Source organism: Camellia sinensis, chromosome 3, assembly GCF_055761805.1.
Source record: "Camellia sinensis isolate YWXY chromosome 3, ASM5576180v1, whole genome shotgun sequence".
NCBI classification, from domain to species: Eukaryota; Viridiplantae; Streptophyta; class Magnoliopsida; order Ericales; family Theaceae; genus Camellia; species Camellia sinensis.
Window position 1 is genome coordinate 211,286,947 of NC_138963.1, and position 23,725 is coordinate 211,310,671.

The 23,725-nt window shown below is 35.2% G+C and overlaps 1 protein-coding gene across 1 annotated transcript; it reads right to left on the reverse strand.

Annotated features, from left to right (window-relative positions):
• Positions 1 to 3,222: 3,222 nt before the first annotated feature.
• On the reverse strand, positions 3,223 to 23,323 carry LOC114308708 (exocyst complex component SEC3A). The gene is made up of 25 exons (XM_028254358.2): positions 23,001 to 23,323; positions 21,293 to 21,363; positions 20,993 to 21,073; positions 20,717 to 20,784; positions 20,510 to 20,612; positions 19,471 to 19,619; positions 17,998 to 18,115; positions 17,495 to 17,599; positions 16,823 to 16,924; positions 16,585 to 16,722; positions 15,971 to 16,099; positions 15,799 to 15,879; positions 15,619 to 15,693; positions 13,589 to 13,762; positions 13,343 to 13,496; positions 13,198 to 13,262; positions 11,090 to 11,260; positions 10,923 to 11,002; positions 10,139 to 10,220; positions 8,393 to 8,490; positions 8,208 to 8,316; positions 7,978 to 8,046; positions 6,792 to 6,857; positions 6,625 to 6,714; positions 3,223 to 3,520 (listed from the first exon to the last, which is right to left on the reverse strand). The coding sequence occupies exons 1-25, from the start codon at positions 23,176 to 23,178 to the stop codon at positions 3,410 to 3,412; spliced, it is 2,667 nt and encodes an 888-aa protein (XP_028110159.2). The 5' UTR covers positions 23,179 to 23,323; the 3' UTR covers positions 3,223 to 3,409.
• Between the last annotated feature and the right edge of the window lie 402 nt (positions 23,324 to 23,725).

The following is a 23,725-nucleotide window of genomic DNA, read 5'->3' on the forward strand; positions in this document are numbered from 1 at the left end:
CTTCTCCTCGGTCTTACCAAGGGCTTGTTCTGTTCATCCCAAAAATGAAGTTCATTTGTTGAAGCAAAGGGAAACCAGGGGCACGAAAGCCCCTTCTGTTTCTTTAATTTTAGTTTTCCCTAGTGTATACAAGTTTTACGCAAAAAATGAGGGGACTGGTGGAGCACCAACAGTCCCAAACAAAGAACTTGAAAAACAGACACGAAGAACACTAACTGGAAAATGCAAGGAGGGGCAAAAAAAAAACTTACTGATTTCGAATGCCAAGCAGAGGCCAGTCGATCACGAGCTTGTATGCAGCCTCTGAGAGAACGGAGATGGTTGAAAATGAGACGAACGGCGGCAACAGCGGCGGTGGCAGTAGCTTAACGATTCGAAGGTTAGGGTTTGGCTTGAGAGGGAAGGTGAACAGTAGGGGCATAAGGGACCCCTCACATGTGTACAAAAAGAGGGGGAAACCCAAAGGGCGGCAACTGTTTGAATTTTGCGTGTGAGGTGGACAGTTGTGGGGCTGCACGGGGCCAATGGTGTGAAGCCACGTAGCATCGAAAAGAGGACCCTGTCAGTACGGTTGTATGACCAAGGACAAGACTACTAGCGCAACCCCTGACGATCGACCAATTTGGATGACCCGGTCAGAATGATAATCCCAAATCACGCTCAGCTCAGATGGGATTAAGGAGCAATTGAGAGGGGAATTTGCACCGAGCTATGGTGTCGCGGGTTATGACGGCGGGTCCTGCTAGGACCGGACCGCTTCCGACCGAGTTAAGAAAGAACGGCCTCTCGGCGTATTATGTTTGGTCGAGCTACATTGTTGATCGGAATGTGAATGCGTGCATGTGCCCAACCGAGCTATGACTCAGCTAGATATTCGGATTAGATCCACAGGGGTGCATCTGGACTGAGCCGAGCACAGCTCGGGGGGAATCTGGACCGGGAGGCCGGCACCCTTCACAACCGGCCAGCTCAGATGGACCAACTTCTTATAGCTCGGACATCTCGGTCATGGCGGTGTTCCTTTCCCAAAGGATAGGTCGGTCATAATATCCCAGTAGAGTGTGCCACCTAGACCAATGGTGTGATGGATGGGAAATCCACTCCTGGCACCCATCAATACTGTTTGGCAATTCCACACTTGGAGGTTTTTGCCTTTACACGCGTAAGGTAGTGAGAAGAGAGCATTGCCACCTGTCCTGGGAAGGACAGCAGAGGTAGTGCGCGCACAATCCCTGAGGCTGCATGGCCAACTTAGAAAAAGGAGAAATGGGGAACGTTGAAGGTAAGCAATTCAAGCAATCTGAACAATTCTCTCTCTCTCAAAAAAGTGCTCTCTTCTTCTTATTCAAGTGGTCTGACTTAATCGTCAGAGGGTCTATCCGGCATCACACCGCCGGGCAGCTCACCATTTCTCTGTTTCCAGGTCAGGCGTCGTTACGTGAAGCTTGAGTTCAAGGAGTACGGAAAACAACGGATATTTCACCCCCGTACAATATATATAAAGAGAGGAGATGGGGGAGAGAGATACCCAGCATTGAGAGAGGGGGGGGAAAAATTTAATTGATTTATTTATTATTTAAGTGTACCACAAATTATTATATTATGTTGAAGTGTAATTTAGCCCCAAAAAAAAAATGTAGGATATATTGAGAATAAATTATAAAATTAAATAATTTAATAGAAAATATTAAAAAAGTTGGGCGTACTAGACTATTTTTTAGGTGCAAATAGGGTCATCCAAAGTGTGGATAGTCTACTGGCCATTTTGAGGCCACTCTGGATGGGCTCATTGCTCGGACGATTGTCTTTGTGCCATTGTTGTAAAATGATAAAATGGGCCGAGTTGGGCTTCTACAATTTGTCCAGTATGGTAAAATGGCTTGATGGGCCGAGTAAGGCTACTGGAATTTGTCCAATATATTGAAGTCAGGCTTGACCCGGCCCAGATGATGGTTATTCTTGTGCTGCCTTGGCAACCAAAAAATAAAAGTTTGGCTTTAGTTTTTAGAAAATTTTACTTTTTTATTTTTCATATTTTAATATTTTCAATGAATTTTTTAAAAAAATTTTACTTTTTTATTTTTCATATTTTAATATTTTCAATAAATTTTTTTAATTTTTAGACACACTTAACATAAACACACTTAAAAAGTATAATATTTGTGAAAAAAAATTTAAAAAAATATACTAAATACCAAAAAATACAAAAAATAAAATAAAATTTAGTATATCTCCGTATTTTTGTGTATTTATTAATTTTTTAAAATATTTTTTCACAAATATTTTACTATTTAGATATATCTAAGTAAAGTACATTTAAAAAAGTAAAAAAATTACTTAAAATTTAAAAAATATTCACTAAAAACAAAAAAAAAATACAAAAAACAAAAAAACTCAATTTTTAAAAAACTGAATTCAAAAAATTAAAACCAAACACAACTCTAAAAACATTCACCTGTTTGGTTGGTTACCTCTTTTTTTAAATCGAGTCTTCTATTTGTAAATACATTTTCGTATTTTATTTTATTCAGTAGACTTTCTAAAAATTTTTATACAAATTTTATAATTTTTAAGCATATCAAAAAAATCTATAAAGTGAAAATAATAAAAAAAAAGATTAAAAGCTCTAAATTAAGAGCTCTAATTAGTGTTTGAATCTCATGTGATATGATGTTTTAGTCTTGATTTTATTTTTATTTTTTTTAATTTTCCACATCATTAATTTTCTTTTAGAACTCCTAAATTAAATTAGATGAATATATCATTTCTGAAAATAATAATTAAAATATTTTCAAAAAAATCACTAAAAATACAAAATATGAATTGAAAATTCATAAATTGTTATTGAAAACTCCAAATCACGAATATTACATCAGAAGTCATTAAATCACGAATATTACATCAGCAGTCATTAAATCTTGATTTTAAATATGTTGGTAATAGTACTTAAAATCTAGTGTACGTACACTACTTGAAGAAAAATGTGATTTACCACCATATTTTCACATAATTTGAAAAATAAATTTCAAAACATTCATTTTATTTAATAAAATAAAAAATGTATCTGAAACGTGGCAATATTGCGTGGCCATAAAATATTGTGATATCCACAAAATCTAAAGATTGAGGGTAATTTCCTCCGAAAAATGTCCAGGATGCAAAGAAAATAGGCAATGTCTTTCCAGTTTTCTAAGAAAGATGCGTCAGGAAGCAAATGACAGATTACCAAATAAATTTCCTCCGAACTATTATCATAGAAACAAAAGGCTTATTCAACTCGTTATACCTAAAATACTGCATGCATCAATTAATCAAAAAAGGTGGGCAAAACAACAGAAAATGGATTACAACAAAGTGACACTACACAACATAGAAGGGAACTTGAAAGATTTACAAAAGCCAACTCTCTCTACATGGATGCCAAAAGTTCTCTCATTTCAGCTACAGATGGAATGCTCTCAGTTGGGTATATCTTGGCAACAAGTTGTGCAAAGCTATCATACTTGTCCAAGAATTCCTTCTGTCAATAATTCAAACATCCTTTGTTAGGTGTTGCAAACGAAGAAGTAACTTTAATTTATTCTTTTCTATGTCTATTTATGGTGTATCAAAAATTATTTACAATGAATCAAAGCCCCAACAGCATGATTATTCTCATTGTCACTTCCCAAGATATCTAATTTCAATACTCAAATAAAGAAATCTCTCTCCATTTTAACCAAAACTTCATCCTATAAGGCGATGGAACAGATACCAGCAAAGAAGAAACAAAGAAAAAGTAAAACAGCACCAAGGCGTAATTTCTCTATGATAGCTAATGAAAAAGAGCACCGAGGTGTAATTTCTCTATGGTAGCTTTGGTGATAATGGACACGTGGCCTTTGGCACGAATTAGGGTTTCCTAAATTTTTCCAGAACAAAATATTTAGGTGGCGACTCTGTATCTGGAAAAGCAGTCTAATTTTGGCATTATTTGATTTAAAATCGATTTTCCAAAACGATGTGCCAGATTTGGACTCTTTGGTGTTTATTAGTTTCACATTGCACTTGTGAGACTAGATTCAGAACCGCGGGAGTCCGAACTGTGAGGCCTTCATTTCAAACTTTCCGAAAGGCGGGCTGCGAAAAAAGGCGAGTCCACAATTTCTGGCGACTCTGCTGGGGATTTAGAGAACTTAACTCGAACTCGTGATATGTCATTTTATCTACACTTATGTGTTTCTTTGCCTTTGCATTTGCGTTTGCATTGGTGCGCCTAAGTCACAGTGTTTGCCATTTGCTATTCCTGAACGGTTTGCCAGAGGCTCACTTAAAAAAGCTTGCCAAAAGGTTGACCGGTGGCGGGCTCTGCCATGATGGGAACACAACCCTTAGATCTGGACTACTGCTGTACCGTTTGATCTTCCTTTCATTTCTCGGTGTTAGGTGTGAGAGGTATATTAGGTAGTCTTGCCGAGGTACCTTTTTTGACCAATCGACCTAGTTGCATATCGGAAACCATAGAGACTATTCCAAACTAGGACAAGTTGCTCACCCGAATTCAGGAATTGAATGAAACCACTTGTTTGGAATAGTGAACGCCTAGCTCTTGACGAAATTAGGATAGGGAAACCCTACCTCATCATAAGGGTGTTTTGGCTCCCACTTGTTTGATATGTGCTTTTGGAGTGAAACTCTGCAGGAATGTATGTATCAGTTGTAAGTCTGAGTATCAGTTTTGGGATAGAAATCAGTGTTTGAGTACAGTTTTCCAACTTATGATTGCAACTGCGTGTTGTTTCTGTCTGAGCCGAGGTGCTGTGCAGTTTCTGATTTTTGGTTCTTTTGCTTTATTTTCTTTTTGCAAGGTAGTCTTTCACCATTGCTTCAGACGATTTTGTTACCCCCCAAGCACTCTGGACTCGAGTTAGAAGGATTTGCAGATCTGGGGATCTAGTTAGGGGACAGCTAGTGTTTGTTTCACTCTTGCCGGTTACCAGACGAAGGAGGATTAGGCAAAATTTGCCAATTTAGCAGTCACCTTTTACCTCGCCTATGCCTAGTCAAGCCCAATCTTCTACTTCTACTCCAAACAGAGAGTACTAGTTCCGGCAATTCAAAGTCCTCCAGTCAACATGGAAGATATGGTTTGCCAACTCCAACAGACTATTGAGAACATGCAGCTAGATGCTGCCCAGCAAGCTGAGACCACAGCCCGCCAAGCCGAGGTTGTAGCCTGCCAAGCAGAGGTAATAGAAAGGGTTCAACAACAGCAGCCACAACCGGCAGTAGCCTTTGCATCTCATCCACCCCCAGCGGGAATTCCTGCACCCGGGGTCACAATCAATGTCCAAGAAAATACGGGCATTCAGGGGAATCTCATCCCACCTCAGACCTCCAAGGCACCGGTTTACCCGATAAAGGCGCCGTTTGAATTCGAGGTTGACCCTACCGCATTGAAGGTCAGCAAGCTAGAAAAACTCTTCAAGCGGGCACAGGGTGTAAATTCAATCCCTGATATTGCGGATGGCTATACTGATTCGGCAGTGACTTTGCCAGACAGATTCAAAATGCCGTATATAGACCGGTTTGATGGTTCCGGGGATCCTATGGTCCATCTATGGTTATTGTAGCGATTCGGATTTTTCGTAAGTCATTATTTATTATTATTATGATTATTATTACTTTATTTATTTTTGACTTTATTAATTGTGTGGTTACATGAGAATTTAATATAGTATTTAATTAATTTAATGTGTTATTTAATTATAGGTAATTAATCCGAATATTGAAATATTTATATTGTTTAAAAAAAAAGTATTTTATATATTGATAAAATATATATCATATTTATTTATGTTTTAATTATGTTGTTTTTATATTATATAATATAATAACTGTTAGGTTATATAATAATATAATAAGTGATTAGTTTGTATTTATATTATATAATATAATAACTATTAAGTTATAAAATAATATAATAAGTGATTAGGTTATCAATTAAAGAAGAAAAAAAAAGGGAATAAGAGGCGCAGCGGAAAGGAGAGAGAGAGAGAGAAGAGAGAGATGGCATGGAAGAAGAGGAAAGGGGAAAAATATATTAGGGTTTTGTTTGGGTGGCTCCATTAGTTCTTCAAATAACTCTTTGATCTTCAAAAAAATATTGTGAGTACAAAACCCACTTCCCTTGATTTATGCTTAATTCGTTGTTTTTATTTATTTATTTTTATTTATTTGATGTTGAATTGATTTCACATTTGCATGTAGATGATTGATTGTTTCACATTTGCATATAGCACCACCGATGTGAGACATTTGGTCATTCATTTGATAAGAAATTTGGGACCTATAACATTTTCCTTTCACAATTTAGGTTCAAAATATTGCTATAGGTGATGTAATTTTATTTTATTTTTTATTTTTTGCTTTCCCAATTTCTGTCTCCTTTCATAGACACAAAATCCGTCACATAAATTGGGGAAACTACATATCAGCTTATTTGACCAAAACTATTTACAAAAACATCAGGTGCAGCTTTGGCTGTGTAAACCTTTTGGTAAATATTTTCCCAACTTCCCACTGATTGGTACATAGTAAACCTTACAAGAGTGTGAACATGCATTCACAGAAGAGCTTGCTTACCTTGCATTTATCCCACAAAGAAGGCAATAGCTCCTCTGAGGTTAAGTTCTTTTGCAATTTCTTATACATCGCAGTGATGGACTTGTCAACCTGAACAACACTAGTCTTGCGTTACTGAACCATCTTTGATAAAGACAGGAGATACTATAGGTTATACAATGACTTACCCCAGATAAACTGGATTTCACCACCTTCCGTAGATCCAATTTTGACAATCCAAGCTGGAATGGGATCTGCAATTTTTACAAAAGAAAACAAACTATGGGCACAGCATGTAATCCTAATAAATAGAGAGTGAATTAAAATCTTCAGGCAAATACTCATATCAACAACTACTGCAGTACTTATACTGAGTTTAGTGCAAAACAAGTGCCACACCCATCCAATCTCCAAAAAATTCATTACCCAAATTTAAAATGTTGAGACTTGGTAAATGCCTGGGAAAAGAGGGCATTGGCTCTGTTGATGGCATCCAAGCAATCACCAGAAATACAGACAAAAGAACGTCGCCAACAAAGAGAAGAACATCATTTTGGACGGGCAGAACTACATGGGGGCCGAGGGGAGCCATGCAGTTCATGCATGATGAGGTTAACTACTAATTTTATAAAAATTACTTAATTAACTCTATTTCATTAGTATTTTACGATGTATATTGAGATCATCTTTAACTGTTTCACATGCTAGTTAATAAGCATCTTTTCATTGAGTCGATTTTAATTATAAAAAAGATACATGTCACTTTTTTTATTTTTTTATTCAGAAGGTGTATGTCTGAAGGATCAAAAAGCATAACAACCATGACATATTCAATGGACTTCAAGATCTAAGCTGCCTAAATAAATCCCCAAATGACCACAGCAGCATCAAATTTACTATTTGTGCTTCTAGAAATGTTTCTACCCAATCAAAATTGCTGCAAATTTCTAGCAATGTAAAATTTACTGTTAAGCATTTAACCAGTGGTTAAAAGCATGTAGTAACACACATATTTTTCCAAAGAGTATTATACAAATTAACAAAATTTACATACTTCTGTTACTCATATGAGTGGTGCCTAACATATTATTCTAGTGGGTCCCCTTATAGACACCAAAGTGTCATCACTATATGCCACATGTTTAAGTAAGAAAAGTTTGTGAGTTGTGTTATTTTGTGTAGCATTTTTCTTTTCCAAAACACTTAAAACAAGTTCCACTGAAATCAATGCTAATCCTAACTAAACTCCAAGAAGCTAAGCCGTGGCACAACAGGATCATTGCCGAAGAGCCAAGGAATGTTCTACCCGTCTGGCAGAACATTTGTATTACTCAAGGGGAGTAAGAAATTATGTTCAAAAATAAGAACACTAACCTCTTCTGGGGTGATAGTGTACATCAAATCCTCAATTCTTCGAGCAAACTGGAAAAGCCGTTCAAATTGCTGCAAACAAATTCAATCAAAATGAGCAACTTCAGAAACACACGTGTACTATGGTATGCTATTAGAGGAAAACTTGTTAAGCTTTTGATACAAATTAAAAGCCATTAATCAAAAAACATATAAAATGAAAACCCTTTTAACTTCAAAGGCAGATTACTTACATAATATATTATCACGCTGATATGACGTGTGCAAGCTAGTTCATAATTTTCACTTGCTTGGTGATAAAATTTTGCTAAAGTGGGCACAACATTGGCTAGGTCATACAGACTGCATGCAATTGCTTCTAATCAGTATATTGAAGATGATAATGGTTAACGAACACAAATGCTGCTCTCATGAATACCTATTCTGAAATGCAGCATAGTTTTCTAAAAGCAAAATATCAGCATATTTTGGGTCTTGGGCTGCAATTTTCTCCAAAGTTGCAAACATAATGGTAACCTGCCAAACAAACATTCACATAAGTTAATCCATCTAAATATTCCTTACCGCCAGCTGCTAACTTGAATGATAATTTGCTATTTGCTGGGTATGTGTGTAAGTAGGTGTTACATATCCCAGCCAAATAAAAAAAGAAAAACAAAAAAAGAGCTGAATGTGCTATCTCACCACTCACATTGTATTAAAAGTGAAAATACATATCAGAAGAAGACATAATTAAAATGCAAATATATCCAGACCAAGGTCCTTCCCTATTATTAAGCAAAGCAATAAAAGATATAGCCCCATGCTGTATGGCACCCTAATCCCTCAGGAAGGTAATCATTGGCATTATTTATTTTCCTTTAAGCTCACAACATTTCATACTTCATCAATATATATATATATATATATATGTATATATTTTGTGTGTGTGTGGATAGTTATTATTTAAAACAAATTCCCTCATAAGGATTTAAAATATCATGCCAGCCGAAAAAAGAGCTGAATGTGCTATCTCACCACTCACATTGTATTAAAGTGAAAATATAAATCAAAAGAAGAGAAGCCTCGTTTGGCAAGTGGTGATTTTAGCCAAAAAGCCAAAAAGTCACTAAAAAAATCAAAAAGCCAACAACCTATACCAAAAAGTCAAAGATTCCCTTTTCTCTCTATTTTTTGCACATCTTTTCGTAAAAAGCAAAAAGTCATCCCAAACATACTAGTTTTTTTTTACATCATATTTTAGCCAAAAAGCTAAAGAGTTACTAAAAAAACCTATTCCCAAACGAGGCCTAAAATGCAAATATATCCAGACCAAGGTCCTTCCCTATCAATGTAAGCAATAAAAGATATAGCCTTATGCTGTACGGCACCCTAATCCCTCGGGAAGGTAATCATTGGCATTATTTATTTTCCTTTAAAGAAGCTCATAACATTTCATACTTTATCAAAATTTTTATTTTTTTTTTTTTTTTTTTTTTTTTGGTGGGGAGTTATTATTTAAAACAAATTCCATCGTAAGGATTTAGAATATCATGCTAGCTTGTTCAGGAACTGAGTGGAGGCTCCTGGTTTAAATAGTTATGCTGCCGCATAGGGTGGCTCATTAATGTTCAGGGAAAAATTATAAGCATCACCAGATGAAGTATCTTAAAGAAAAAGAAATATTGTGATTTTTTTTTTTTTTTTGGTGATAAATAATAGAAATATTTCAATTTAAAACAAGCACCATAGCACAAGGCCAGGTTTTGAGTAGGCTACCCTTCCAAGTAGATTCCGTGGTTTCTACTAAACAGGTGCAATACCCAATTTAAACCATCCAATATAAACCTGCATCAGTAGTAGATATGAGTTCAAAAGAATTGCTTGAGAAAGTTTTCAGAAGATTAAATACAATTTTAATCACTGTAATGGTCAAGTACGCTATCATGTCACAAGGAGGGATGTGTTTGTAGTCCATGGAATATCAAAATGATATTAGATTGTTTCACATATCATACTGCAGAATCTTGCAAGAAGAAGAATAAATAAATTCAACTCAATAAGCCTTTGCCCCAACTTCTTGTACTGTGGCTCTGTACTTGGGCTTCACAATATCATTTCACATTGTTGGAGTGTTACACAACTTATTATAAACAATAATATGTTTGACAATGAGAGCACTCACAAATTTAGTGTATGCTTGATCAACCAAATCCCTTGATTGTCCCTGGATGTACTGCTCCATACGGGTTGCAAGAGTTGCAAACCTATACAATAGTGATAGAAACCATATTTGGAATGATGTATAACCAAAATGAAACTATTAACATGGAAGAATAAACTAGCAAATAACAACGAAGCATAATGCAACGGAGCTTAATGCCAAGTTTGGTATGAGACATGAAGAGAAGAATAGAAAATAATTTCAAATCCATTCTTTTATTTTATTTTTAAAAATTTTGGCTTAAAGGAGAGAAACCCAAAAAAATGCAAAGAATTTTTTTTTTGACATTTTCTGTTTCCCACAATAATACCTCTTGCTCACAAATAAGAGATTTGGACAGAGTTCAAAAAAGTTGGTAAAAGATAACACAAGGATGAAATCTTTTTCCATCCTTACCTTGTCTATTTTGGACAGATCCACAGATTCAAATATCTTTTTGATAATAGACAACATAAGAATGGAAAAAGAGTAAGAAACAAAGGCAAAAAGATAACATTCTCTATGTTAATCAGTGGACATGTCAATCGTGACACTCTCGATACAGCTCATTATTTTCTTCAAGACCTGCCAAATTGATATAATATCCTTTGATTTATAGAAATCTCATATAGACATTCCTCATTATATGCTTTAAATATGTCCACCCTTATTTTAGTACAGCTAACCAAAATGGGAAAAGCCTCAAAATTGAGAATTGCCAAAATCATGAGAAGAATGAAAGTATAACCCAGGAGACCAAGTTCACCTTGGTACATATGACAAGACACCCACTTGCCGCACATTTCGCTCATTTCTTTCAATCTGGTGACAAGCTTCATCAACAAACTGCAACAGTGCACAACATAAGCCGGGGAATGGAATCACCTTAAAATGCAAATGTTATAAATATTCAGCATAAAACATGCAACTCACACGGCTGAACTGCACAGAAATTCTAGATTCGAGGTCATCAAGCAAGATGCGCACAAATCCTGCTGCGTCAGCTTTTTGACCAGAAATATAGCGTTCTGTAATCCCATGCATAGATATGCAGCGCAGAGGATCAATCTTGTATGCCCAATCCACCACAGCATAAAAGTCTTCCTAAAGATTCAGGAAAAAAATGTCAAAAATGTAGGAACTTCTAATGATTTAAATTATAGTTGGCAAACAGCCTACCATGCCTGATGCTAACAACAGTAAAAACACTTAAGAAACCCTCTAACAGGAATTGAAATAATCATTCTGACAATAGTACCAACCCCACCTTACATGAATCTCAATCCTGCTCTTAAAAAAAAAATTCCTCAACATCAACAAAATGATATAATCAGGACTTCATTTTAATTATTCCAGTTGCATATTTAATTCTCCCTCCTCCTCTAAGCTCCAGTTGATTGAATAGTACATTCAGATTATGATAATGAACTTAATACACCTTTAGCATATACAAGTTTAAGTATTGGCCTGAGAACATCATCTAAACTTCAAGTAAACATTGAGGACTCATTTGGCAACGTTTTGTTTTGGTTTTTTTCAAAAATTTTGAAAACTAGAAAAGAAACACATTTGGAAACTATATTCGTTTCCAAGAAAATGGCAACAATTTTAAAAAATAAAATAAATTTTAGAAATCAAGAAAAAGGCATTTTCACTTGTTTTCAATCCCTTCTCCCTCACCATCGTCAGCCAGCCCACACCTTTGGCAACTCTCAGCCACAGGCGACGACACTCACTAACCAATGGATTAAAGAAAAAATATATTTTACTGCACATAAATTGTGGTTTTAAGAAAAAGTTAACATACTTGAACGCACTGTGAAGGGAGGGTTTGAACCCCTACTGCTGGCCAGAGGATATAAATCCAATAGGAGTATATATATGATGAGTTATATACATGGGCCCCTCCAATAAGCATACTTAGCGAGTCCCACTATTTTAAATTTAGCAAATTCTACACATATACACGACCTATGTTACTAGAAAACGTTAATACCCTAGCGAATTACGTATTGGTATGCACGTTCCAAAACATAGTACATTTTCGATCTAAAACGGTAAATTTAGTGATCCAAAGCAATCCCAAAAAATTTTCCCAATATATTGTCTTAAATGCTACCCAAGGAGGAAAAAAAAATCAAATATATGAACTAAACTCTAAGGTGAGTTAAGTTTTGACAAGACAAAATAAAAAATGGGTCATAATTTTCATAGAAATGATTTGCTACATTAACAAAATATATATATATATTGGATACCAAATAGTTAAAAGAAAATTACTCAGTGTAATATATAAGTCTACTCCTATCGTACCACATTTTAGAGCATGTGGTGTACTATGTTCCCGTTTCATGTACCGAAACGATCAATGTTCTAGGTAATATAGTACATGACTTTTATTGCATGAATACACCTTGAAAATAAAATAAATCCAGTCGTAAACAGCATTTCTCTATATATAATCATATTTTAAAAAAAATTAAAAAATAGTGTCAATGCATTAAAATTCTCTTTTGTTTACAATTTTAGAAATTTACATTAGTTTGTTGATATATGAGAAATAAGTGATGCATATGATAAGTGAATATTTTTATAGGACTTACAAAATTTAAGTTCTAAAATGATCCCACTTACAAAAATTCTCAGAGTCGCCACTGCTCTCTGTAAACATGTATTCTTGTTTTTGTTTTTATGTGTTTTGAAAACAATGTGCCTACTGTCTACCAAACATGCTTTTCTTGTTTTCGCTTTTGTTTTTTCATTAAAAAAAAACAAAACAAAACAAAACAAAACAAAATTATCATGTTTCCTGTTTGGCAACATTACCAAATGCCATCCAATTTTTCTGAGGTGCAGTTCTATAATAAAGTTTTTCTCAATCTGATGATTCCAACTTTTTTTTTTTATCACCAAAGGTTAGTGATGATTCCAATTTATGGGAACCTCTTTCAGGAGGCATTTGCTCATCACATAACAAGAGCCAATTGGATAATCTAGTAACTATTAAATGCCCAATAAAAATTAAAATAATTAAACATTACTTGTATTCCGTCAAGCAGTTCCTGAAGTGATTCATTTAGTGCCGCCAGCTCTGCAGAATTTTTACCTACAAAATTTGATAACCAGGGATGAACAGACTTTAACAGGGCTGAACATGATGTTGAGGAATATTTAGAAAATAATTACCAGTCTTGCTGTCATTTTCATCAATGTCCAAGATACCCAGATCATCATCATTAGTATCATCACCATTCAATCCAATTTTGTTACCATTGGCAACACCTCCAGGTGGTACAAGTGCAGGAACCTCAAAGCACATGAAATGTGCAAAGAAAGAACTCTGCAGTTTAAGCAATAAGAACTCAAGTTTAAACACTAAAAAGAAAAAGAAATATTAGTTGTGTTTCCAAAAATAAGTAGACAAATCACAACCTCATCTACGAGGAGTGGGATAAAAATAGTAAGCATTTTGGCGTACGCCTCTGAAACTGTAGAAGTGTCTGCATTGTTTGCACTTTGGCTGGCTCCTGTGGAAGCTTCAAGCCACACGGTTGGATTTCTTGATGCTTTGGTACTAGCTCGAAGCTCATTCGCAAATTCACGAGCCTGTAGACAATTAAGACAACTCTCAAAACACCATATTTTCAAACTTAACAAATTCCTTAATTGTTATAAACAATATAATCACTATCAGAATTTTTCTAGGACTTAAATAATCAGACAATGCATTACTTACATAAAAAACATACTCCTACAATACAAATACTATTTTACTCTCACCAAGTCCTAAATAGCAACACGACACCATAGGGCAAGCTGTGTTATATAGACTTTTTACTTCCCTCAGTGTACTCCATCGGATATGATGAGGGTAAGGGTACCCTATTTACACATTTCATATGAAGTTCGAATAAAAACACTCACCTTTGCCGGTACAAAAACAATTCTAGCTTCTCACACAAATGAGAGATATACGTTCCATATTTTTCTCAGATCTTATTTAATTTGAAATATATTTCTTAAAAATTTACAACATCCTATCTAAGAATATTATACAATATGCATTATAAATGATTTTTTAAGACTTGCCCCCATACCCATACCCATACCCAACTTTTGGATGCATATTCCAATATTCTACAATTTAGGTTTAGGAAGAATTGATGCTTGAACACGCACTCGCACCTAATACTCGTACTCGAGTCCATGCACAATAGAGGGCAAAGTTGAACAACCTAACATCAGTTACATGATATGAAGTTGGTATAGTCCATAATCAGGAGAAGTTCAGATACAACAATAACATAATGGCAGTATAAAGCTACGGTTTGACAATCCATATCTTGGATTACAAGATAGTAACAGAGATCCTTAAAAGAGGTCAATAAAAAAAGGAAGACAGATGAAGATACAATTCTGCAAATTACTGGCACATGGTCTTCATGTTTTTAAGAGAGGAAAAACGAAACACTAGATATTGAGGGAACGAAAGTGGGAAAATTCGAACTCCACCATTTCAGCTTCACAAATTAAATAGAATTTCAATATAGAATGCCATATGTATTAGTAAAACCAAATGCATGGCATGGTGGAACCATACTCATCCTGAATTGTATGAGTAAATGGTTGAAAGGCTTATGGACTCAGTCTATGAAATATATTACAAATTTTAGATTTACATTTATAAGCCATTTGATGCATGTGCACATAGTGGGAAAAAGAAAAAAACGGGGGGGGGGGGGGGGAGGTGTGGTGAAACACAATATAGAGGCCAGAAGGCAGAAGAAGACCTACAGAATCAGCCTCAAATAGTTGCGCGTGTGTGTGTGTGTGTGTGTGTGTGTGTGTGTGAGAGAGAGAGAGAGAGAGAGAACACCAAGTATCAGCCCACTTAATCAACCAAACTTGATAAACCAATTCTCAGTTCAATTCCTAGATCTAGTTTCACCATGCAGCTAGTGATGGTGCATCCTGACTTAAGAGACTATACAAAGCACCTTTCATGATTTGACAGGTGATCTTTTTGATACATCTTATATTTAAGAGTGACAACTATCCAGTCTATTGAGTTGAGCTTGAAGGTAAATACTGTGGTTCCTATCTTACCAAAAGCATGAGAACAGATAGAACATTGCTAGATTAAACTTAGCAAACAGTCAGGGAAGTTTTAAATATCTCAAAATGTATACAGACGGTTGAACTAATAGTTTAAAGAATACAAAAAGGTATCACCAAACAGATGTCGATGCCCGAGAGAGTCTGAAGATACACAATAGTTATTTTCTTCAGGTCAAGGCACACCACCAGTGAACCAACATTAAAGCTTAAAAATTTACAATAAAAAATGGAATGCGTTAATACAAGTAATAACTCTAATCGAAGATGGAATATGTAACTTGGCACATGAGACATAACAACAGAGTAACTGTAAGTAAAGCTAATAGAGGTTTATTTGCCCAGACCTCACGACGTAGAAGCAAATTAAGGGAGGTACAATAAGCTTTTCTCAATGGACCCAAGCAGTTCTTGTCAAGACTCTGCAAATGCAAAGGAAACACGGGCATTCAGAAAAACAGAATAAATAAGAAAATGAAGGACTAAAGATACATATTGATAATTGGGCAGCTCCTATGTAATTTAACCTTCAAGTGTTGCAAAAGGCGAGCATATGTCCTGCATTTATACCGAAGATCAGCGTGATCAGGCCTCTTCAATTGTCCCCTCTGTTTAATCCAACAAGCAAAGCTCAGGGCTCAGATTCATGTTATACATATTGACAATTTCCTAGAATAAAGCAACATCCCTTGAACATACCTGAGAGAAGTAACTTTTGTCACTTATCATAAAATCCACCAAACTAGCAAAGTAGTTTTTCAAGAACTCGGACGCTCTCCGAACAAAAGTAGTTTTTAATTTTTCAAGTTCTGCCCTCTTCTCTTTAACCTGTGAGAGTTTGATGTGCCACCTTTAGAAAGAGATGATATCTCAAAATTGTCATCCACGGTAGGGAAAATTGCAATCCAATTCAGGGGCAAGAACAAACTTTCATGATCAGTCAAGAAAAACTCAATAACAAATTGGTCTTCTCAAGTTCACATCACTAACTGATCCTGATCCTCAATGCTTATAAATATATATATATACATATATTAAATTAAAAAAAAAATTAAAAAAAAAAAAAGAGAGAGAGAAGAAGAAGAAAGAAAATAAATAAATAAATAAATAAAAGGAGTTCCTGATCCACAATAGAGGAAAAGAATAAAAAGGCATGTGACTGCACATATGATTTGGCTCCAGAATCCATTTACTGGAACAGGTAGTTCAGCAGCTAGCAGCTATAATAATCAGGTAGTCAATGTTCTGAGATTTCCAAAGGACAACCCAAAAAGAGAATGGTGAAATGAAAAGGAGAGACAGATAAGACATACAGCTCGCATATTTGAACAGCTAGGATCCAAGTTAGGTACTTGAAGCCCACGTAAAGCACCAGTTAACCATTCGCATGCTTCAACATTTTGAAGCATGCGTGCCTCATCAAATGAACCTCCTGTGAGGCATGCTGCATACTGCACCAAACAATACAAGTTTAAATGGGGTAACGATTCAAATAAGTTGACCAAACTCAAATCCATCATGAATGTTCACAATTAAAAAAAGCAGGGGCACCTCAGAAGGCACGCGCAATCTTTCAAGAAGCTTATCAAGTTCGTCAATTAATGCTTTATTATTTACAGACTGCATTTCCAGCATGTTATTGCGGGTTTCTATCTGCAAACCACAATAATATATCGCAGGTCAACAATTTAGTAGCCTTGGTAATAATAAATATCTCCTAACATGAAGCATAAAACCATGTGAATAAAGTGGAGACTAAAACAATCACTCTAATAATATACCATTTGGACAAATGAAGTTGAAATCCAAGAATGTCTGTGAGTAGCATGCAAATGAGTTAGTTTTCGGTTCAGTAAATAAGAAATGAATGTAGTAGCTCTCATGCCAAGCTCCTTGTTAGAGGGTTCATATGGAACAGAAAATACTTTGCACCAATTACATCTTAGACAAACTTAAAAAATAAAAATAAAAATAAAAACACAGATGAAATTCACTTTTTGTTGGATGATTAAAATGGCAATGTTCAAACACAGGGAGAGAGAAGCAGCAGAGAATGGAAAATATGAGGATACATGCATATACATAAATATGTATTTATACACATAATTTTTATGTACATGCAGTATATATGTATCATGAAAACTGCAAATAAATAACAAACATGGGCCCAACAGGAATACAAAAGAAACACCACTTTTGCAGAAGAGTACGCAGAGATCCTACCGACTCAATGTCCTCTCTCATGTGTCTAAGTTTCACATTAAAAATTCCTAACCATTCATCCATATCCTCAACACAATTTGTGGCTGATTCAAGTCCCTGCAACACCTGCAGAACCGACAAATTAACAATTAAATAGCCAAACTGAAGGAAATCACAGATAACAACAAAAAAGAGGACAAATGATAATAATAGTAATAATAAATTAATTTTCTCCATTTAAAACACCAACCAAGAAGATAGCTGATCCTTATAAAATGGTTCAAGCAACATCACATAACATAACTCCTGTGCGTACAAATATTATTCAAGGGTTCCATATGAGAAAAATGCCAAACCAGACAAATGGTTTGTAAATGATTCGTGAGTAAATTCTGAAACTGGCAAGGCATGACATGTTTATTTGATGCCATATAGCTGAAACACAAGCATGACATAAAAGGCTCGGATTGATCAAGGAAAAATACAAGATGAGCAATGAGTTTCACGTCTGACACAAGGGTTACCTCATCAATCAAAGGCTCATTTTCCAGTATGGCATGAACATTTGCTGCTTCCAAAGCTTGAAGTTCTCGCTTCAACCGCTCAGAAAATGCCTCTGCTTCACCAATACCCATTACATACCTGCAAACAATGCCATGCTTAAATCTCCAGCACTGGATTAAGATGATCAAATAGCAAATACGAGAAACATAGCAGAGGGTAGTTAGATTTGATTGGCATCTCTAATATTTAGCAAAAAATCAAAACACAAAGCCAGAATGATAGCTAAGGAATGGCAGAGGACAATAAACAACAACAAATTAATGATAATAATCCATTCCTTTTGAAAGATTATGAAAAATTGACTCAACTTCTAGGTCTAACTTCCCCACTAGTAAGATGAGAAAATAATTAAAATTAAATTAAAGCATTTTTTTCTAGAAGGAAAAAAAAAAATATATATATATATATATATACATACACCAGTGTGTATAAGCTTGAAAAAGGAATTGCTGCTGGCCTATCAAGTTGAGTGAAATTTTAGGTGAAGGAAGAACCATTTAGTTGATTAATGGGGGGAAATGAAAATAAAATTTATTGTAGGACACAATGAAATTCCTGTTTAGGCTTGAAAGTGTTATGGTGATGGAGCAATTTAGTTGATTAATTTATTTGACAATATTTCTAAAACTAGGAATACATCTGATAAAAAAAAGAAAATTCACTTTAGTAGCTACTATTTATAAAAATAAGGTGACACAAATTCACAATAATAATTGTGGAATTAAACTTATAAACCATATAATGGGACTTTAACATAGAGTAATTGCATAAAGATTAAGACACAAAAAGGTTTTCAGAAAATTTGACTAGGTTTTATACCTCAGAAGATCTAGCATGAAACAAATCTCCTACTTATGTAATTGATAGAAATAAATAGAGAAGAAGACAAAGAACTTCATATGGTTTATTAACTTCAAAAATATATATGATGTCTGGGAAATAATGTGCAAAGCTTGAGGAAAAAGGAGAATCAACAAGATACAGTTAATATGACATACAATACATCTTTTTTGATTTGTGAAGAACGCAAATTATACAGTTACAAGATACTATAAGGGTTTTGCTTTTTTCTTTTTTAGTATACTTCTGCATACATGAGTAACACCCCTTTGGCCCATCTAAGTGAATATTTTTATTTGTTACAAAAATAAATAAATAAATCATGGGAAGTCGAAACGCTAGTAACAAGTGTCGTGATCTTGATCCAAAAAACTTCAAATTGAGGAGCTTCAAGGACCTCAGCATAGCAGATTTTCAAAACAATAAAATTTAATTTACTTCTTTTTTCCTCCTCAATTTTTCACTCTTGCGTTGAATGCCATAGAAGAAATCTGCTGCCATATATGTTTATTTTCTTAGACATGAATATTAACTTGTACAGACATGTACAAGTAAACAAATCCATCTCTGGACAAAGGAAAAAAATTACATACGTGCCTAATAAAGCCTCCATGTCCTCCTCCTCCTCAGCTTGAGACACAAGTTCTTTTTCAACAGTCACTTTCAAGTCACTTTCTGTCACAGTAGCTGCAACAGGCCCATCTTGAATAGTCCTCTGATTAGTGACTGTGGGAGTATTTTCCTACAAAAGACAAAAGTAAATAAAAACTACAAACTGGAAACAACAACCTAAGGGTACTAGTCATTTAACAAACTTATAAACAAAAAACAAATTAATTAAATTAAATTGCAAAACAAGTCCCCCACCACAACTTTCTACTTCACAGAGAACTTTGAAATGATAAACGAGGTAGTATTACAGATTATATAACCAACATATGAACGACAGCTAACAAATCATATAACCAACTTATGAACTACAGCTAACAAATTATATAACCAACTAACATATGAACTACCGCTATGGTCCATCTAACTTGGAATGCAGATTTTATGTTGAAGTTAGAAAGCTAAATGCGTAAATAAATGAATAAGTAGGTTCATAGGCTTTTCAAAGATAAAAAATTGTCTGGCCATCATGTACTTAATTTCACAACTAAAACAAAGGGCAAATCAAGTTATAAAAACACTTTTTAATAGCATGCTCCCTCAATCTTATGTGTTATACGAACCACAGACATGTACTCGATGCAATGCAAACCTCAAGCCGTCAAGTGTGAACTTAGGTTGAAATCTTCGAGCATTCATTTTTTGCCAATAATGTCAAAGGTGTGAGGTCTATACCTAGCCTGCCCCTCTCAACAGTATACATTGGCAGGCCAACACTTCGTAATGGACTTTAAACTACATGCACGACTGGTGACAATGACTATTTTCCTCAAGGAGTATGCAAATACAGTAATATAGAGAGAGAACCAAAGTGGCACCCCAAAAAATCCCAGCTGTCGGAAGTTAGCACCTTCTAAGATGACACAGACTCCAAAGAACTTAAGTTTGGTAAAACACATGATACAAAGAGACAGAAACTGTATAAATTTCAATGCAGAAAAATTAAGGAATTATCATACGCACCTTAGCCCAAAGAGCCATCTCCACAACGTCTATACCAACAACTTTGGGAAGATGACCCAAAATGTCTTTGCAGATGTTTAAGATACAAAGTAGAAGACGGTTCCTACAATATTAAAAAAATTGTGGACGCCTCATAAGGTAGAATATATATATAAATCTAAACAGCATCAAGATATCATATGTGTAAAAGGTGTCCTGTAATGCTACCTGTCATCAATATTGCGCATCGTCCACTGAGGAGGTGCAACACTCTGGTTTCTAAGGTTATCAAATCCCTAAAGAAAGTTCAGTCAAAAGCAAAGATTAGAGAAATAAGATGGGAGAAACACATGAATTACAATTTTCAAGAAAGAAACTGAAATATCAATTCACGGAAACTGCTCAAAACATATGTTTAATACATGTCATCCTATGCCTGGGTGAGGTTCAAATCATCATAGAAAGGAAAGTTTTCCTATGGTTACTTATGTGAAGAAACATTACCAGCATAAATGTACATCCACTGGGGTCATTAGTTACAACCTCCACCTTTGAAAGATGCCTCAGCTTGTATAATTTTGCAGGCTACAGGTAGAATTGAAGTTCAAGAAAATCAATTATTAAATATGAAGCGATGTCATAGGTATTATGCAGTTACCATCAAATCAAGATTTATATTTAACTTTCAGGAATCTCAAAATTCACAAAGCACTTCTTAATCCTTATATAAATAGAATAAACAGCATGCAAGATGAGAAGAGCAACCAACAACCAAAGATGATGATGATAATAATCAGGAATCACCTCAAGAACTCCTCCAGTCGAGTACTTTAAGACACGAAGAAAAGCTCTAGACTGTTGACCATTTGATTCAGCTGCATAAAAGGAGGACAAAACAATGATAACAACACAATGGTTGGAGGAATTATCATTTATTCAACCAAAAGCATTTTTTTGCTCACACCAACTATAGGGCAGCAAATACAGAAGTAAGTAAATGATCATCAAGTTACAAACAAAACAAGAAGTGGATGTCTTGTGAGTTATACTAAACTCTGCTTGGATGGAGATTTTCTCGTCCCAATGGTAATAATTACAATGAACAATTCAATGTCTATCTAACTCCTATATTACAGGCGCTCGTTTTTTAGTATCAGGTGCAGCAGTGGGTGCATGTTCATGTCCAAGCATCAGATCTTCCTAAATCTTAGAATATTTGAATATACATTCAAAAGTTGGGTATGGGAACAGGAACACATCTTAAAACACTTATTTATGTTGCATATTGTATAATATGCTTAAGTTAGATGTTGTAAACAAAAATAGAAATGTTCTTCAAAATTCAAATTAAATGAGATTTTAAGAAAAATATGAAATATATGTATCATTTGTGCAAGAAGCTAGAAGTGTTTCTTTACTAGCAAATGTAAGTGTCTTCTTCTTCAAATGTCATATAAAATTACAAAACTCAACTATCTAAATTAAGTACACATTCCACACCCTTAACCTTGTCATATCCAAGGGGTATGCCTACACTGGAAGAAGTAGAAAAGTCCATGCAATACAGCCTAACTCACAAGATATGCTGAAATGGCCGTTAGAGGAATCACCAAATGATCCTTCACACTCCCATAGCAGCCATAGAGTCAATTTGACTTGCTTTGAATTCAGCACTTTTAGACATTATTGAAGATCAAAGAATATTTGTAACGATCTTGCAACAACAGTATAAGCATCCTCTTGGCTATCAAAAACCTAAAGAAATTAAATTCTGAGCACAAGCTACAATTCCGAAACCCAGGTGTGAAAGATGGTCATAGCTTGTTGCCTGACTGACACAATCAAAGGTCAGAACATTCTTAGTAACAGAAGTCCCTCCGCCCAAGTGCCCTTAATGACATCAGATTCCTTTAAAAAAAATATTTAAAAAGAGGGTTTCATGCCAATTCTGGACAAATTACTGGTGCCTTCTCAAGGTAAAAACAGTTGCTCGGCAATCTCATCATGTTTACTACCTATATTAATTCCATTCCCATCTCATTAGTTCGTTAATCATCCATTTGTAAATGGGTAAACCACTTCCCTCAGCTCTAGCTTGCCTGATCACAGATTTTAAAGTGAAGTGAACACAAGTAAATCTTTCTAAAACCTTTAGTAGTATTCTCTGCATCGATCATACAGCCACTGCTATAGCAAAGTGCTCCAACTAACAGCACAACAAAACATGTAGGAATTATGATTTTGGGGACCAAAAACACCAATTGCCAACAGCTCTTTTCTACGTGGAGCGCGACTTGGGATATTTTGCTTAAGATTTTTACAGAAACATAAATTCGTTATAACAATCAAGATCTAATGCAGAAAAAAGTATAGCATTAAACAACTCAGGATCATCGTTCCTATTGAAGGAACAGGAATTTACTTATTTTGCATAAATAGTAGAAATCGGTCTTCTGCGTGTGTGTGTGTGTGTGTGAGAGAGAGAGGGGGGGGGAGGGGGGGAAGTGCGTACTCGAAATAGCAAGAACCCTAGGTTTAGCCATGTGACCGCGGCCCAATTTGCCGGTTTTGCCCCAGATCCCGCGGCCTTTGGCGACTCGGATCGATATTACGATCTTCTGCTTGGTGCCCTCGATCGCAGCCTCGCAAGCTCGCCTGAGCTCTTCGTCGTCTGCGCTCGACTTCGCCATAGCCTTCTCTCTCTCTCTCCCCCTCTCTATCTCTCTCTCAACTCTTCAAACTCGAGCTCCGGAGAGGACCAACAGTCAAACTGAGGTTTCCGAGTTGAAAAGTTAACTATATCCACGCGATCTGCTTTTGTCGGTGCGTGGAAATAACAGCAGTCAAAAGGAAGAGGTTATAATCAGGGTTTTTTTTTTTTTTTTTTTTTTTTTTTTTAGTGGAAGTGAATTATAATTTAAAAAATAGATTATAACTCAATTTTCAAAAGATTCCTAAATTTTTTACAAAATAAATAAATAAATACTACTTTATATTTTTGGACAAATTTCATTTTACTTGTGGTTTAGGTCAGGTGCGGTTTACTTTCCTAATATTCAAATATCATTACATAACCCTTGTGGTTGATTAATTAAAACGCACAATTAACTTTTCTGTCTAAGATAACATAATGTGAAAGTCGCATGTCTCTGTAGGGAGTGAGTCTGTTTTTATGACGAAAATACATTTTCTATCTCTTCAAATTTATAAAATATGTCATTCTATCTCTTTCTCTCT